At 41.3% G+C, this 15,984-nt stretch overlaps 1 protein-coding gene across 1 annotated transcript; it reads right to left on the bottom strand.

The window, feature by feature from the left end:
• Positions 1 to 4,848: 4,848 nt before the first annotated feature.
• On the bottom strand, positions 4,849 to 15,014 carry LOC141069550 (homeobox protein goosecoid-2-like). Its single transcript, XM_073559202.1, has 3 exons — positions 14,693 to 15,014; positions 13,259 to 13,509; positions 4,849 to 5,137 (listed from the first exon to the last, which is right to left on the bottom strand). Exons 1-3 carry the CDS (start codon positions 15,012 to 15,014, stop codon positions 5,039 to 5,041), a joined length of 672 nt encoding a protein of 223 aa, XP_073415303.1. The 3' UTR covers positions 4,849 to 5,038.
• Between the last annotated feature and the right edge of the window lie 970 nt (positions 15,015 to 15,984).

Raw genomic sequence — 15,984 nt, 5'->3', positions numbered from 1 at the left:
CTCTGCCACGCGCCCAAATAGTGGTTTACCCGCACGTATGAGGTATCAGCGTACTCAAGACAAATTGCACAACAACTTTTGGGGTCCATTTTCTCCTGTTACCCTTGGTAAAAGAAAAAAAATTGTATCTGAAGTAAATTTTTTGGGAATAAAAGTTAAATGTTCTTTTTTTAAACATTCAAAAAGTTTCTGTGAAGCATCTGAAGGGTTAATAAACTTCTTGAATGTGGATTTAAGCGTGTTTAGGGGTGCAGTTTTTAGAATGGTGTCACTTTTGGGTATTTTCTATCATATAGACCCCTCAAACTGACTTAAAATGTGATGTCCCTAAAAAAAAATGGTGTAAAAATGAGAAATTGCTGGTTAATTTTTAACCCTTATAACTTCCTAACAAAAAAATTTTGGTTCAAAAATTGTGCTGATGTAAAATAGACATGTGGGAAACGTTACTTAAGTATTTTGTGTGAATATCTCTGTGATTGAAAGGCATGAAGCTTCAAAGTTGGAAAATTTAGAAATTTTCAAAATTTTCACCAACTTTCCATTTTTTTCACAAATAAACGCAAGTTATATCAAATACATTTTACCACTATCATGAAGCACAATATGTCACAAGAAAAATAATTGGCCCGGTCATTGACGTGCAAACCACCCTTGGGGGTAAAGGGTTTTTTTTTTATAATTATTTAAAGACTCACAACGAAATCCAGGTTAACATAATAATTGAAACCAGACAAGTAGACAAATACAAGCAATACAACTTAACTCCCAACCAAGACAATCGTCCACGGGTCCTTAACATCCGGGGACCCGGTAGTAGAAGTCAATGACCCAATTCGGAGGGTCTTTCATTTTTTAACTTTTAACAAACAGTATAGGAAAGAAAAGACAGAGCAGAGGAAGACGAAGGAGAGCAGTTGAAGCGTAAAAAGAGAGTGGGGGGAACTACAGTACAGACCAAAAGTTTGGACACACCTCATTCAAAGAGTTTTCTTTATTTTTTATTTTCATGACTATGAAAATTGTAGATTCACTCTGAAGGCATCAAAACTATGAATTAACACATGTGGAATTATATAATTAACATAAAAGTGTGAAACAACTGAAAATATGTCTTATATTCTAGGTTCTTCAAAGTAGCCACCTTTTGCTTTGATTACTGATTTGCACACTCTTGGCATTCTCTTGATGAGCTTCAAGAGGTAGTCACCGGAAATAGTTTTCACTTCACAGGTGTGCCCTGTCAGGTTTAATAAGTGGGATTTCTTGCCTTATAAATGGGGTTGGGACCATCAGTTGTGTTGTGCAGAAGTCTGGTGGATACACAGCTGATAGTCCTACTGAACAGACTGTTAGAATTTGTATTATGGCAAGGAAAAAGCAGCTAAGTAAAGAAAAACGAGTGGCCATCATTACTTTAAGAAATTAATGTCAGTCAGTCCGAAATATTGGGAAAACTTTGAAAGTGTCCCCAAGTGCAGTGGCAAAAACCATCAAGCGCTACAAAGAAACTGACTCATATGAGGACCGCCCCAGGAAAGGAAGACCAAGAGTCACCTCTGCTGCGGAGGATAAGTTCATCCGAGTCACCAGCCTCAGAAATCGCAGGTTAACAGCAGCTCATATTAGAGACCAGGTCAATGCCACACAGAGTTCTAGCAGCAGACACATCTCTACAACAACTGTTAAGAGGAGACTTTGTGCAGCAGGCCTTCATGGTAAAATAGCTTCTAGGAAAGCAATACTAAGGACAGGCAACAAGCAGAAGAGACTTGTTTGGGCTAAAGCACACAAGGAATGGACATTAGACCAGTGGAAATCTGTGCTTTGGTCTGATGAGTCCAAATTTGAGATCTTTGGTTCCAACCACCATGTCTCTGTGCGACGCAGAAAAGGTGAACGGATGGGCTCTACATGCCTGGTTCCCACCGTGAAGCATGGAGGAGGAGGTGTGATGGTGTGGGGGTGCTTTGCTGGTGACACTGTTGGGGATTTATTCAAAATTGAAGGCATACTGAACCAGCATGGCTACTACAGCATCTTGCAGCGGCATGCTATTCCATCCGGTTTGCGTTTAGTTGGACCATCATTTATTTTTCAACAGGACAATGACTCCAAACACACCTCCAGGCTGTGTAAGGGCTATTTGACCAAGAAGGAGAGTGATGGGGTGCTATGCCAGATGACCTGGCCTCCACAGTCACCAGTCCTGAACCCAATTGAGATGGTTTGGGTGAGCTGGACCGCAGAGTGAAGGCAAAAGGGCCAACAAGTTCTAAGCATCTCTGGGAACTCCTTCAAGACTGTTGGAAGACCATTTCTGGTGACTACCTCTTGAAGCTCATCAAGAGAATGCCAAGAGTGTGCAAAGCAGTAATCAAAGCAAAAGGTGGCTACTTTGAAGAACCTAGAATATAAGACATATTTTCAGTTGTTTCACACTTTTTTGTTAATTATATAATTCCACATGTGTTAATTCATAGTTTTGATGCCTTCAGAGTGAATCTACAATTTTCATAGTCATGAAAATAAAGAAAACTTTTTGAATGAGAAGGTGTGTCTGAACTTTTGGTCTGTACTGTAAGTAACGGAGCCAAGAGAGGCGGAAAAAAAAAAGGGGAGGGAAGGAAAAAACGAGGGGGTAAGGGAAGGAGTACCCACCCGACCAAGTCCACCACTCAGCCTGATGTTTTTGTTAGGCTTCAGATTTCTGCGCTTACTCCGCAGGGATCCAGACCCTCACATTCTGCAGTCTCCTGCTGTTTATCTACTGCAGAGGTGATTGCAGAGGAGATTGCCTTGCAGCAATTGCCTTGCAGCAATTAAATTTGCTGATGACACAAAGCTAGGAGGGATAGCTAATACTAGAGAAGAGAGAGAGAGGATTCAAAAAGATAAAAATAAACTGGAGAAGTGGGCAGCAACTAACAGAATGGTTTTTAACAGGGAGAAATGCAAAGTACTACATCTGGGCAATAAAAATGAAAAAAGCATATACAGAATGGGAGGAATAGGGCTAAGTGACAGCACATGTGAAAAAGACTTGGGTATACTAATAGATCACAGACTGAATATGAGTCAACAGTGTGATGCAGCAGCAAAAAAGGCAAATGCAATTCTAGGATGTATTAACAGAAGCATACAGTCTAGATCACGTGAAGTCATTATTTCCCTCTACTCCTCTTTGGTCAGACCTCATCTGGAATATTGTGTCCAGTTTTGGGCACCACATTTTAAAAAAGACATCAACAAACTGGAGCAAGTTCAGAAAAGAGCGACCAGAATGGTGACCGGTCTGCAAACCCTGTCTTATGAGGAAAGGTTGCAGGATTTGGGAATGTTTAGTTTGCAAAAGAGAAGACTGAGAGGAGACTTAATAGCTGTCTACAAATATCTAAAGGGCTGTCACATTGTAGAAGGATCAACTTTATTCTCATTTGCACAAGGAAAGACTAGAAGCAATGGGATGAAACTGAATGGGAGGAGACACAGATTAGATATTAGAAAAAACTTTTTGACAGAGTGATCAATGAGTGGAACAGGCTGCCACGAGAAGTGGTGAGTTCTCCTTCAATTGAAGTCTTCAAACAGAGGCTGGACAGACATCTGACTGGGATGATTTAGCGAATCCTGCTTTGAGCAGGGGGTTGGACCAGATGGCCCAGGAGGTCCCTTCCAACTCTACGATTCTATGATTCTATGAAATCTCTCCTGAGGCTAAGTCCTTCTGTCCTCCTACTGAGCATGCTCATGGGACAGTCATGTGCTCTGGTCCCGCTCCAGATCTCATTGGTCCATCTCCAAGATCTGGAAGCATGTAGAAGGTCCCGGCTGCTATAAAAGGCGCGCATGGCTGTTCCGCCATGCGGTAATATAGACTTACTTGCTGCTGTGTGTATGAGGACGGATGTATGATTCTGGTGAATGACTCATTATAAAACCCCTTCCCTCTGATATTATGTATGTAGTCAGGGACTGAGTTAGAATCAGCGCCAGCGCTCCTCTGCTGCAACATCCACAGCTGCTCGCGTCCGACATTGCGCTTGAGTCATAGCTTTGTCGTTTAGCGGCAGTGTCCACGCTGCGATGCAGTAGCAGCTCTCCTTAGCATCCGCAGCTGCGACGCCACACACACGGTAGGTCTAGATGGATGTAGTGCCACCATGTTGGGCTACTCCTGTGACCTGATACCGTGTGTGTATTTATACTGAGTACTCTAACCTCAACAGGCTCAGTCTTTGTATTTGTGTTTATTTGGCATCTCGGTGACTTAACAGAGATAGCTCTGCGCATCTGGGTGACATTTAACCCTGTGCGCATTACCGCCATATTGCTCCTGCCACCTCTTAGCAGCGGTTATATCACCTACTGCACGGTGGACCACGAGCGGCTAACGCACTTTATTATTATTTTTATTTAGTGGGTTCCGCCATTCCTAACAGTTTTTAGTTAACCTTAGGGGGGGTTGCCTCCAGCATTAGACCACAATACTCACTAGAGCTTCGAAAATCCATCCAAGCCAAGTAGCCCAAAACATTGGGTATGATTCATGTATGGATAAGGTGAGGTCCTCCATATATATAATTTCATTGACTTTTGCGATCCACTGAGTTATGGTTGGAGGAGCGGGACTCTTCCATCTCTCCGGGATGCAAGCCCTCGCAGCCATGATCAAAAATTTCAACAAAGAGGATTTATAAATTCGGAGAGGGATTTCATTATGTTGGAGTTGTATCAGAGCCGGAGTCAACTTTTCGGAACAGCCTGTAACCCGACAAATAGCTTCCCACAGGGGGTAAAGTGGTTAATAATTACCAGCCAGCCTCATAACTTTCTTGCTAAGTTTTTATTTCATAATAACACAACTGAATTTGTTGTAAAACTAAACACGCAGATTGTAAGCTAAATATTGCTACAGATGCAAAGCAACCCTGACCGACACCCGGGACTTGTCATTTGCAATAGTATTAGAGAGATAAAGAAAATACATTTTTATTTATTCCTGTTATTGGTCATGATGACTTCTCATCCGCTGCTATCAAGAGTCATCTCTGTTCTTGCTTCCTTGGAGGATGATGATGGATGCAGTAATTCTCTTTTGTCTTCTCCACTTTGCTCTTCTATTTTTAAACCACACCTGTGCCACAAAAAATTATTAAGTTAGGCCATCTAATACACCAGTCAGGTACTACCGATACTTCATTTGGCTATTACTGCTATTTCCTATCATTTACCCACTATAGTGATTTTTCATTGGAAACTAAATTTTTTTCATTGATGTCTATTGAATATCTATCACATCACAATTTTTTCGTGTTCAGTCACAAGTATTATCTACAGATTCGGGGTGCTCCAATGGGGTCAAAAACTTTTTACCCTTTTTTGCTATACATTTTGCAGCCTTTTGGGAAAAATCCTATATTTTTTTCACAGAGCAACCTATTTGTGGATCACCTGTTCTGGTATGGCTGTTTTATTGATGATATAATTATGGTTTGGTATGGAGATGAAGCGGCCGTGCCAGATTTCATGCGATACATAAACAACGACTGTAATTTAAGATTGACCAATTCTTCTGCCGCTAATGTTATTCCCTTTTTAGATGTTTTGTTAGGCCGAGATCACACATGCGAGAAACTCGGACGAGTCTCACACCTTAATACTCGGCACTGCCGCCGGCACTTGGGAGTGGAGCATATGGCTGCATAGAAATACATGCAGCCACACGCTCCGATCCGAGTGCCGGCGGCAGTGCCGGGTATTAAGATGCGACACTCGTCCGAGTTTCTCGCATGTGTGATCCCGGCCTTAATCAGTAATGCAGAGCAGTGTTCAGTTAATGTCAGATAGCCATGCTCAGGTAACACCATCCTGGGACCAAGTAGTTATCATCCTAGACATACAATATGCTTGATCCATATGGAGAGATGGTTAGGGCTAGGAGAATATGTTTAAACTCTGAGTCCTTATCTGAATAATGAAACTTAATTTAGGATAGACTTCACCAGGGTTTATGGCATAAATCTTCTTAATAATGCAGAGACAAAAATAAGTAGGGAAGAATTTCTTTCTAAAAATAAATATCTGAGTAACCATTAAAAAATGTTGTTAAACTTGTTAATTTTGTTGTATCATACAGTAATCAATTTACTTCCATCACATGTATAATGCTAAAATATTTACCAATACTTAACCAAGACGAGATATTGAGTAAAATTCTAAAACAGGATTGCGTCTTTTCTGCAAAGAAAGGTAAATTTTTAACCGCTTAACGTCGTGGTCATGTTTTTTCTCCCCTTTTTCCAAGAGCCATCACTTTTTTATCTTCCCATCAATATGGCCGTATGAGGTATTGTTTTTTGTAGGACGAATTCTACTTTAAATTACACCATTCATTTTACCACATAGTCTACTTGAAAATGTGAAAAATAAAAATACAAATGCATTTTAATTGCAAAAAAAAAACAGTGCAAATTCACAATGGTTTTTGTGTTTGTTTGTTTTTTATTTATCATGTTCACTATATTGTAAAAATGAACTGGCAATATGATTCTCCAGGTAAGTACGAGTATGCAGATACCATACATGTGTATTTTTATTTTTAATTTAAGTGATGAAAAAAAATTCAGACATTTGTAACAGAAAAAAATTTTGTCACCATTTTCTGAGACCAGCAACGTAAATTTTTCAGGATATGGGGCTGTGTGAGGGCTTATTTTATGACATTTTTATCTATATCATTTTGGGGTAGATATGATATTTTCATGGCCTCTTATTGCATTTTACTGCAATATTGCAGTGGCCAACAAAAACTTCATTCTGGCCCGGGGTAGAACAGACAGTTATCAACTATCAGCATATTATTGCCTAGCCTAATACATAAATAATAATAAAAATCCCGGATAAGCCCTTTAAGTTTTTGTGTGTATGGACGCCATACTTAGAAATACACGCACTTATACGTATTAGCGTGCTATCAATGAGGTTATTAATAGTTGTGTAAGGAATGTTTGGTTATGCTGAATGTCTTTGGGCACACAAATAATCAAGATCTGGTGCTGGAAGCTCCCTTTGCAATTGCTGACCAATGACATCTAGATGTGCTTGATGGGAGACAAGTCCGGGGATGCTGTAGATGATGGTAGCACAATTAGGCCATGCTGACAGTAAAGGTCCCGTTACATTTAGCGATGCACCAGCGATCCCGACAACGATACGACCCGATCAGGATCGCTGGTGCATTGCTAAGTGGTCGCTAGTGAGCTGCCAAACAGGCAGATCTCTTCAACGGCGTACCAGCGATCCCGATAACGATACGACCCGGTCAGGATCGTTGGTGCATCGCTAAATGGTCGCTAGTGAGCTGCCAAACAGGCAGATCTCACCAGCGAAGCAGCGATGCTTGGCGGTCGCTACTTACCTGTCAGACGGCAGCGATGATGACGTCTTCCGCCTGCATCCATGTGTCGCTCGTCGGCGCCAGCGGAACTCCAGCGAGAAGAAAATGGCCCAGGACGTTCTCACGCGATCAGCGATATCCAGCGGGGGGGGGGCGGTCGGAGGTAAGTGTCACATGTAGCGAGATCACTAGCGATATCGCTGTTGTGTCACAAAGTCGGTGACGCTTTAGCGATATCGCTAGCGATATCGCTATGTGTAAAAGGCCCTTAAGACAAGTAGCATGAGGCCTGGTATTGTTATGTTGACAAACGGCTATGGGGGCACTTTGGAGAAATGGCCGTATCTCTGGCTCCATGATAAAGTCAATGTAAGCTCAAGCTGTCAGTGTAACTGAGATGAAGACTAGAGGCATCCAGGTGCTGGGATTTTTGCTGTTAGCTTCATTCTTTACTGCCGTGTATTCAAGAGACTTATTCTAGTTGTGAATACTATCATGTGTATCTCTTCCTTAGGTATTTCATTATAAAGAAATTATTTTTTGATTGTGAGTTATTACCGCTGCATATCTTGTTGTCATGAGGCACCTGTGTTTTAATTAATTTTTTTCAAGTATTGTGTTAAACTTTCGAATAAAATATTGTATTTTTAGTAAATCTATATCTCCTTTTTCCGATTTTTTTCTTGAATCAGGATTATGTGTTATACATTTCTACAAAGTGTCCAAAGAGTAATTTTAGAACATGGCAACGCCCGGCCACATCTTCCTTTTGCTACTGTGAGCAGCCTGCATGGCCTAATCTGCTACCATGGCCTGCAGCATCTCCGGACTTTTCTCCCATTGACCACAACCAGGACATCATTGAATGGCAATTGCAAAGGGGTTTGCCAGCAGCGGATCTTGATGATTTGTTGGCCCAAGGACATTCATATGACAGGACAACTTTTCTCCTAAAATATTACCTAGATTCCCCTTTCATTGCACCCATAGAGTATGATGCCACAAAAAGTCCCCGATAAACACTGTGTGCTACCCACACAGTAAATTCCTCGATAGTAACCTCTATATTCACGGTATACTCTACTGTACTCCCCTTCAAGTTCCCCAGCAAGGTATGGTGACCTTAACACAGGTTCATCCTCCATCTGTGAACCCCACACATCCCTTCGTGCAGTATAATGGTTCTCACACCTCTCCACACTGTGTAATGTCCCCCAATAGTCCTCCAAACATTATAATGGCTTACAAACAGCCCTTCTTACAGTATGATTGTCACGGTCCCCGCCACCGCCGGAACTTACCTGCACGGTCCCGTGCCCGAGCGCGTCCCGACTCATCTGCGCGCTCCTGCTCCACGGCGGGTCCCCGCTCCTGACATCCGGGGCTCTCGGCGTCTGATCTGCGCGCTTGCGCCTGACATCTCCCCCAGCGCTCGAACCTCTGGGAGCTGTGATCCGGTGGCCCCGCCCCCAACATGGCGGCATCCATCGAGTATTTCTGCACGGCGTCGGGCCAGGTAAGACGCCTGATTATCACATGTGGTGACACTGACGTCCTAGCTAGCGCTCGCCCGGTCCTCAGACCCCTGTACTTTTACCCCTTGGTCTTTGCCTGCGCTACCTCTGTGTAGCTCCTGTATTCTTGCGCCTCCTGCCTTGCTCTGTGTCTCTGTCATTGTCCCTGCATCTCTCATCTCTCTTCCTGCCCTGTCAACTCCAGCTGTCAGTCATGTGGTCCCCTTGTCTGCATTTACACCTGTCCGTCCGTCCTGAGCCCTCTTGTCTGTTGTATTGTTGTTATCTCTCTCTCTCTCTTGCAGCCTCCAGCCTCCGCCAGTCCCTGGTGCTCCCGGCTCTGTTTGCCTCCCTTGCTCCGTGGCCCCTGAAGTCCTCTGTTCACTAGCAGCTCGGATTCCTCACCTCTGTCTCCCTGATGATTAGCCCTAGTTGTCCCTTTGGCTCCGGCTGTTGCGGTTCCATCCCCCGTGGGCCTGCCTCTAACACTCCCTGTATAGGGGGTGGCTCCACCTGGCCGCTCGCCCTCGGGGGCTCTGGAGCCGTGACCCAGAGGGTCCACTTCCGGGTTCCACTAGCATTTCCACACCGTAACAATGATGGACCCCACACAAACCTTCACACTGTATAATTGCTTGCATACAGTATAAAGGCCCCCCACATAGTCATCCAAATATTATAATGGCCTCCACATACAGTTAGGTCCATATATATTTGGACAGAGACAACATTTTTCTAATTTTGGTTCTAGACGTTACCACAATGAATTTTAAACAAAACAATCCAGATGCAGTTGAAGTTCAGACTTTCAGCTTTCATTTGAGGGTATCCACATTAAAATTGGATGAAGGGTTTAGGAGTTTCAGCTCCTTAACATGTGCCACCCTGTTTTAAGGGGACCAAAAGTAATTGGACAAATGACTCCAAGGCTATTTCATGGACAGGTGTGGGCAATCCCTTCGTTATGTCATTCTCAATTAAGCAGATAAAAGGCCTGGAGTTGATTTGAGGTGTGGTGCTTGCATTTGGAAGGTTTTCCTGTGAAGGAAACATGCGGTCAAAGGAGCTCTCCATGCAGGTGAAACAAGCCATCCTTAAGCTGCAAAAACAGTAAAAACCCATCTGAGAAATTGCTACAACATTAGGAGTGGCAAAATCTACAGTTTGGTACATCCTGAGAAAGAAAGAAAGCACTGGTGAACTCATCAATGCAAAAAGACCTGGGCGCCCACGGAAGACAACAGTGGTGGATGATCGCAGAATAATCTCCATGGAGAAGAGAAACCCCTTCACAACAGGCAACCAAGTGAACAACACTCTCCAGGAGGTAGGCGTATCAATATCCAAATCTACCATAAAGAGAAGACTGCATGAAGGTAAATACAGAGGGTTCACTGCACGGTGCAAGCCACTCATAAGCAGCAAGAATCAAAAGGCTAGACTGGACGTTGCTAAAAAACATCTAAAAAAGCCAGCACAGTTCAGGAAGAACATTCTTTGGACAGATGAAACCAAGATCAACCTCTACCAGAATGACGGAAAGAGAAAAGCATGGCGAAGGCGTGGTACAGCTCATGATCCAAAGCATACCACGTCATCTGTAAAACACGGCGGAGGCAGTGTGATGGCTTGGGCATGCATGGCTGCCAGTGGCACTGGGTCACTAGTGTTTATTGATGATGTGACACAGCACAGAAGCAGCCAAATGAATTCTGAGGTATTCAGAGCCATACTGTGTGCTCAGATCCAGCCAAATGCAGCCAAACTGATTGGTCGTCGTTTCATACTACAGATGGACAATGACCCAAAACATAAAGCCAAAGCAACCCAGGAGTTTATTAAAGGAAAGAAGTGGAATATTCTTGAATGGCCAAGTCAGTCACCTGATCTCAACCCAATTGAGCATGCATTTCACTTGTTATAGACTAAACTTCAGACAGAAAGACCCACAAACAAACAGCAACTGAAAACCACCACAGTGAAGGCCTGGCAGAGCATCAAAAAGGAGGAAATACAGCGTCTGGTGATGTCCATGAGTTCAAGACTTCAGGCAGTCATTGCCAACAAAGGGTTTTCAACCAAGTACTAGAAATTAACATTTTATTTACAATTATTTAATCTGTCCAAATACTTTTGGTCCCTTTATAAACAGGATGGCACATGTTAAGGAGCTGAAACTCCTAAACCCTTCATCCAATTTTAATGTGGATGCCCTCAAATGAAAGCTGAAAGTCTGAACTTCAACTGCATCTGAATTGTTTTGTTTAAAATTCATTGTGGTAATGTCTAGAACCAAAATTAGAAAAATGTTGTCTCTGTCCAAATATATATGGACCTAACTGTAGCCCTCTAGATATTATAATGGCCCTCACATAGCCCTCCAGATATTATAATGGCCCCCACGTATACTTCCATGTAGTATAATGGACCCGAGAGTGCCCCCCCATATAGTATAATGCACCCTATATTCCTCCATATAGTATAATGGGCCCCACATAGTCCTCCATACAGTATTATAGCCACCACAGTGTACTGAATGTGGTAAATAAGTAAATAAATACTAACCTCTTCTTGTTGCACCACTACTCCAGTCTCCATAGCAAGCGTACTGAAGCTCTTTCTTCACTGCTCGGCACAGAGGGGGATGAGATGATGAAATGATGTAGTCATGCCCGCTGAGCTGAGACATCAGATCTCAGATGCTGACTGAAAATGATGGAGGAGAGAGCTGATGGCTCCCTCTTTCATCATTGCTTTCAAATGTATCGGTATCCTGGATACAGTTTGAATCTACAATGGCAGGTAGAGGGAGGTGATGCTGGCACTTGGTTCCCCCCTCCCCTTGACTCACGGGACCCATAGTGGCAGCATGGTCTGCCTCCATTGGGAGAATATAATGCACAGCCACATGCAAAATCTACATTGTCCATATATCCAGTATGGTGTATACATAAGATAAATTCACATATGCACCAATTTTAGATTTAAAATATTTGCTTATATTTTACTGTAGTAATAATTTCGTAACTTATAGCTGCTACTAAGGCTGCTATTGATTCATATTAGACAACACAGATGGTAATGCAGTCGCAGCTTTGGTTGGTGGAGATGTGAGAGTTTCAAGACACACCACATCAATTTTTATAACACCGCAATTATGATATTTCAATTTGCAATGTCTTGCAGCCATAGTCACAGTGTTTCTCCAAACTAAACCCTCATTCGGATGTATGTTTTTCACATTCGTGTTCTGTCCATGTTTTACACAATTAGAATGTGAATCTATTATTTTCTATGAGGCTATTCATGCCAGTGTTTTTTGCAGACCGAGTGCCCACAAAAGAAAACATTAGAAAACTTCTGTTTTTGATATGAGTCAAACTCGTCCATTAAATTATTGGGGCTGTGAAAAAACGGACCACACTCATATCGTCCTTGTGTCATCCAAGTGTATTGCATTGTTTAATACTGCATGTAGAAAAAGCTAGTGTATATGAAAAAACAGATGCCACACTGATGGTAAAACTGAACAAAAAGAAGGAAAATAGATGAAATTTTGTATTTTCAGTACTGAAACTTTGATGTGCATACTTGGACCTCTTTGAAACCACAAATCTTTCCCTCCACTTGTTCTAGTTGTAATACTACTGCTCAACACCTTCCTCATAGCTTTGTAGAGCAGAATAAAAAACGTATTACTTACCTCCCAGTCAAGCGCTACTAGTCTCCCCGCCGTCACATCATTAGGTCACATAACCGCCACAGCCAATCAGTGACTACTGATCTGCTGCAGCTTTTGCTGTTACATCAGGGCAGACTTCCACAATAATAAAGGCTGCAGCCAATCAGCGTTATGCGACAAAATGTCATGTGACTGCTTGGAGACATAGCGCCAACATCACGAGAGGGTAAGTATTAAGGTATTTTTATTACTACGGAGCTAGTGATTGCGACAATAGCTTAAAAAGTTTGTAAAGCCTCCCCGATGGGTTACTATGTTGTGGGTTATTTAGTTTGTTGATTGGAGGTTCCTTTACCCCTTTAATATTCTTGTGTGGCTGCAATCTTTTGAATTCCTAAGACTTACATTAAGATACAGGAAAGATGTATATCTTTGTACCGTGTTAGCCAGTAGATAGAAAAATATTCAGAATTGAGAGTCTTCAGTGGTTGATACCTTAAGACTTACATTCAAATTTATGTTAATGGCAGCATATTTCTATGACTTTCAAATATGGTACTTTATGTACCATCTGCCCATTTCATGCATTACCGGACTGTCATTGTACACTTTCTTCTTGTTTAGTAGATTGTGTTTTTATTTTTTTTTAATAGTGTACCTTACCTCTACTCTCTCCTCTCTAAGATGGATTCGGCCAGCTAACTGTTCCCGAGCAATTACATCTGGATACTGGTTTTGATGGAAAGTTTCTTCGAGAGCCTGTAACTGTTCCTCTGTGAATATTGTACGGTGACGACGAGTCCTGCGCTGAATGACTGGCATACTATTGATTGATTGAACTCCGTTTTGAATACGCTTTCCTCCATCTTCAGGGATTGTATGGACTATTTGTACAGGCCAGTGTAACGGAGAGTCTGTGTTGCAGTTGTATATTGAGAAAAAAAAAGTTTTAACATATATGAAAATAATACAAAAGATGCAAAATAGGTTTATAGTAACAATTCTGTTTGGAACCTTTAATGTAATAAAATTGCTAAAATAATTTACTTTGCAAGCACCTACTGCTTCAATTTGGGGTGCATCAACAAAATACAGTCACTGGTTGCTGAAGCCAATACTGTATGAGTGGTGCTAGCGGGCACTACGACGACCTCTGTGAGAATGCTATTCTTTATTTCTAGGCTATAAAGACTAAAGGCCCCATCACACATAGCGATCTCGCTAGCGAAATCGCTGCTGAGTCACAATTTTTGACCTGTGTTCTCATGCTGCTTAGAAGCTGCGAGGTATTTTACTTCAGCCTCATGGGCTTATTGTCCCATTTATTTCTTCATGGAGGGATTCAGATCCCAATAACTTAGGAAATTACTTACAAGGCATCAAGCTATTGCATAATGTCCTTTCTAGAATTTTTTGGACTATAATACAATGCAATTGTAATAATAACAATATTACAATATTTTGACAAAAGTGCGAAGCTGTAGTCAGAGATAATATGTTGTATATGTTTGTATGTAGACTGAAATGTTGTAGAAAAGCTACAGTATATAAAGGATTAGATGATAATTTGTAGAATAATAGACACAAATAGGCTTTTTTATTGCAGTTTTTAAAGCTAAAACTAAGTGGAATTGTCAAACAAAATACTGTATGCTTTCTTCCTTTCATCATCTACTCTTTACATTATATTCATAAACTGCATAAAAATGCACTCAAATTTCACATTTGAAATCACCCTCAAAAACAATATTTCCTTCATATAACACTAAGACATTCCACAGTGTATAAAATAAAACCGTAATGAAATAAATCCCTAAGAAAAATCTCAACAAACATAGCAAGAAATAGGAATGAAGACTCGAGACAAAAAAAATTAGCATTCTGCTTCTTAGAACTCACAAAGTATAAAATTCACATACTAAACACAAAGTAATGACTTGCCAGAGATTAGTACGAAGAGCCATGGTACACGTATGCCTAATTTTGCTTACATTACAAAAAGTATATAGCTATAGAAGTACAATGACGATTAAAATGACCCTCATCTTTATAACCTGGTACAGTTATATTGTAGAGAAGTTGGAGCATTGTACTCACTGAGCCATGGCGGTTCCTGTCCACAGTGGTGGTTGGAATGGGCACAGCAGCAACAGTTGCAGCCGGGCACAGCTGAGTTATTTTGGCATGTGCTCACATGGCATTGCTCACTTGGCACCCATGTTGATCCCTGCTGAACACTATTAGGCTTTTGTTTTATTTTTGGTGATGGAAGAGAGAGGATGCTTTCAATAGAGAAGGAACGCTGTGTCTTCTTTTTAATACTTTCCTTTCTGGATGACATACCGCGAGTACGTCTCTGTAGTGCTCCCTGCGCACTGTCTCGCTCTGATATGATTGCTCGCTTTATAAAACATCTCATCTCGTCCAAGAGACCCCCTTTACCTTTAATACTTTTAGCTTAAAGTATTTTCCTTTCATTCCTTGACTTGTCTGTGTTTTAAATACCTTTATTTCCTCCCTCCAAAGCTGCCACCTTATAACACAAACTATTTTATGGGAGAGAAAAAAAGCCTCCATAATCCTCGGACAGAAATGCTAAACCTCAGTGAATACGATAACTGGCCCTCTAATCTCAGGGGGTTTTGTTCACTCAGTTGTGCATCTGAGATCTCGTTAATCCAAGTAGAGCTTGGAAAAAAAAAAAAAATCTGCTTTTTACATCTGGGGCGCCAGGCAGATTGCGTGATGGGCATTGTGTACAGGGAAAAGGTCTGATATCAAAAACTGCTTCCACACAACAGAGAGGGATTACAAAGAACAATTATCCCATCTTAGCTCAACACCAAAATACCTGCAAAATCTGACAGACCTGTCATACTGAGTTCAATAACTTATCACTGGACAATGCTTTGCTAAAATAGGAAGCCATACCACGGATTCAGCTCGACTTTTTCTTTTTTATGCATTATTTTTTAGCTACATTTTTGGAGCACCATTTTCATTACACATATCCCTATTGTATATTTTTCTTAATGTACATGTTTAGCGTGGGATCAACCATTGATCATTTCAGTACTTTTTATCTTTATGCCTCTTCTTCTAAATAATATTTAAGATTATGATAAAGCCACCCATCTAGATTTGCCAATTTCAATGTGCATATTGCACCTGGAAAAATTATAATAAACATTAATATAGATATATTTTGCATATGCATTAGCCTATAAAAATATTTGCAAATGTGCAAATATTTTTATAGGGTAAAGCATGTGCAAAAATACTCAGTAAAGTACAGTATCTTTCTAAAAGCTGCCATTTTTACTGAACCTTACACAAATATTACAAAAATGACAGAACATATACAGAGGGTGAAATAAGTATTGAACACG

The sequence above is a fragment of the Dendrobates tinctorius genome, unplaced genomic scaffold (assembly GCF_039654945.1).
Source record: "Dendrobates tinctorius isolate UK_male_01 unplaced genomic scaffold, ASM3965494v1 ptg000265l, whole genome shotgun sequence".
NCBI classification, from domain to species: domain Eukaryota; kingdom Metazoa; phylum Chordata; class Amphibia; order Anura; family Dendrobatidae; genus Dendrobates; species Dendrobates tinctorius.
The sequence above is the reverse complement of the archived record's forward strand: the minus strand, read 5'-3'. Positions and strand labels throughout refer to the sequence as shown.

What these genes read in the sequence shown, in the direction of transcription:
- LOC141069550 (XM_073559202.1), bottom strand. Translation starts at nt 15,014, where the DNA reads ATGAGATGTTTTATAAAGCGAGCAATCATATCAGAGCGAGACAGTGCG. An exon ending in ACAGGAACCGCCATGGCTCA is followed by an intron (nt 13,510 to 14,692) that starts GTGAGTACAATG and finishes ACTGCAACACAG; the next exon opens with ACTCTCCGTTACACTGGCCT. An exon ending in TTAGAGAGGAGAGAGTAGAG is followed by an intron (nt 5,138 to 13,258) that starts GTAAGGTACACT and finishes TTTGTGGCACAG; the next exon opens with GTGTGGTTTAAAAATAGAAG.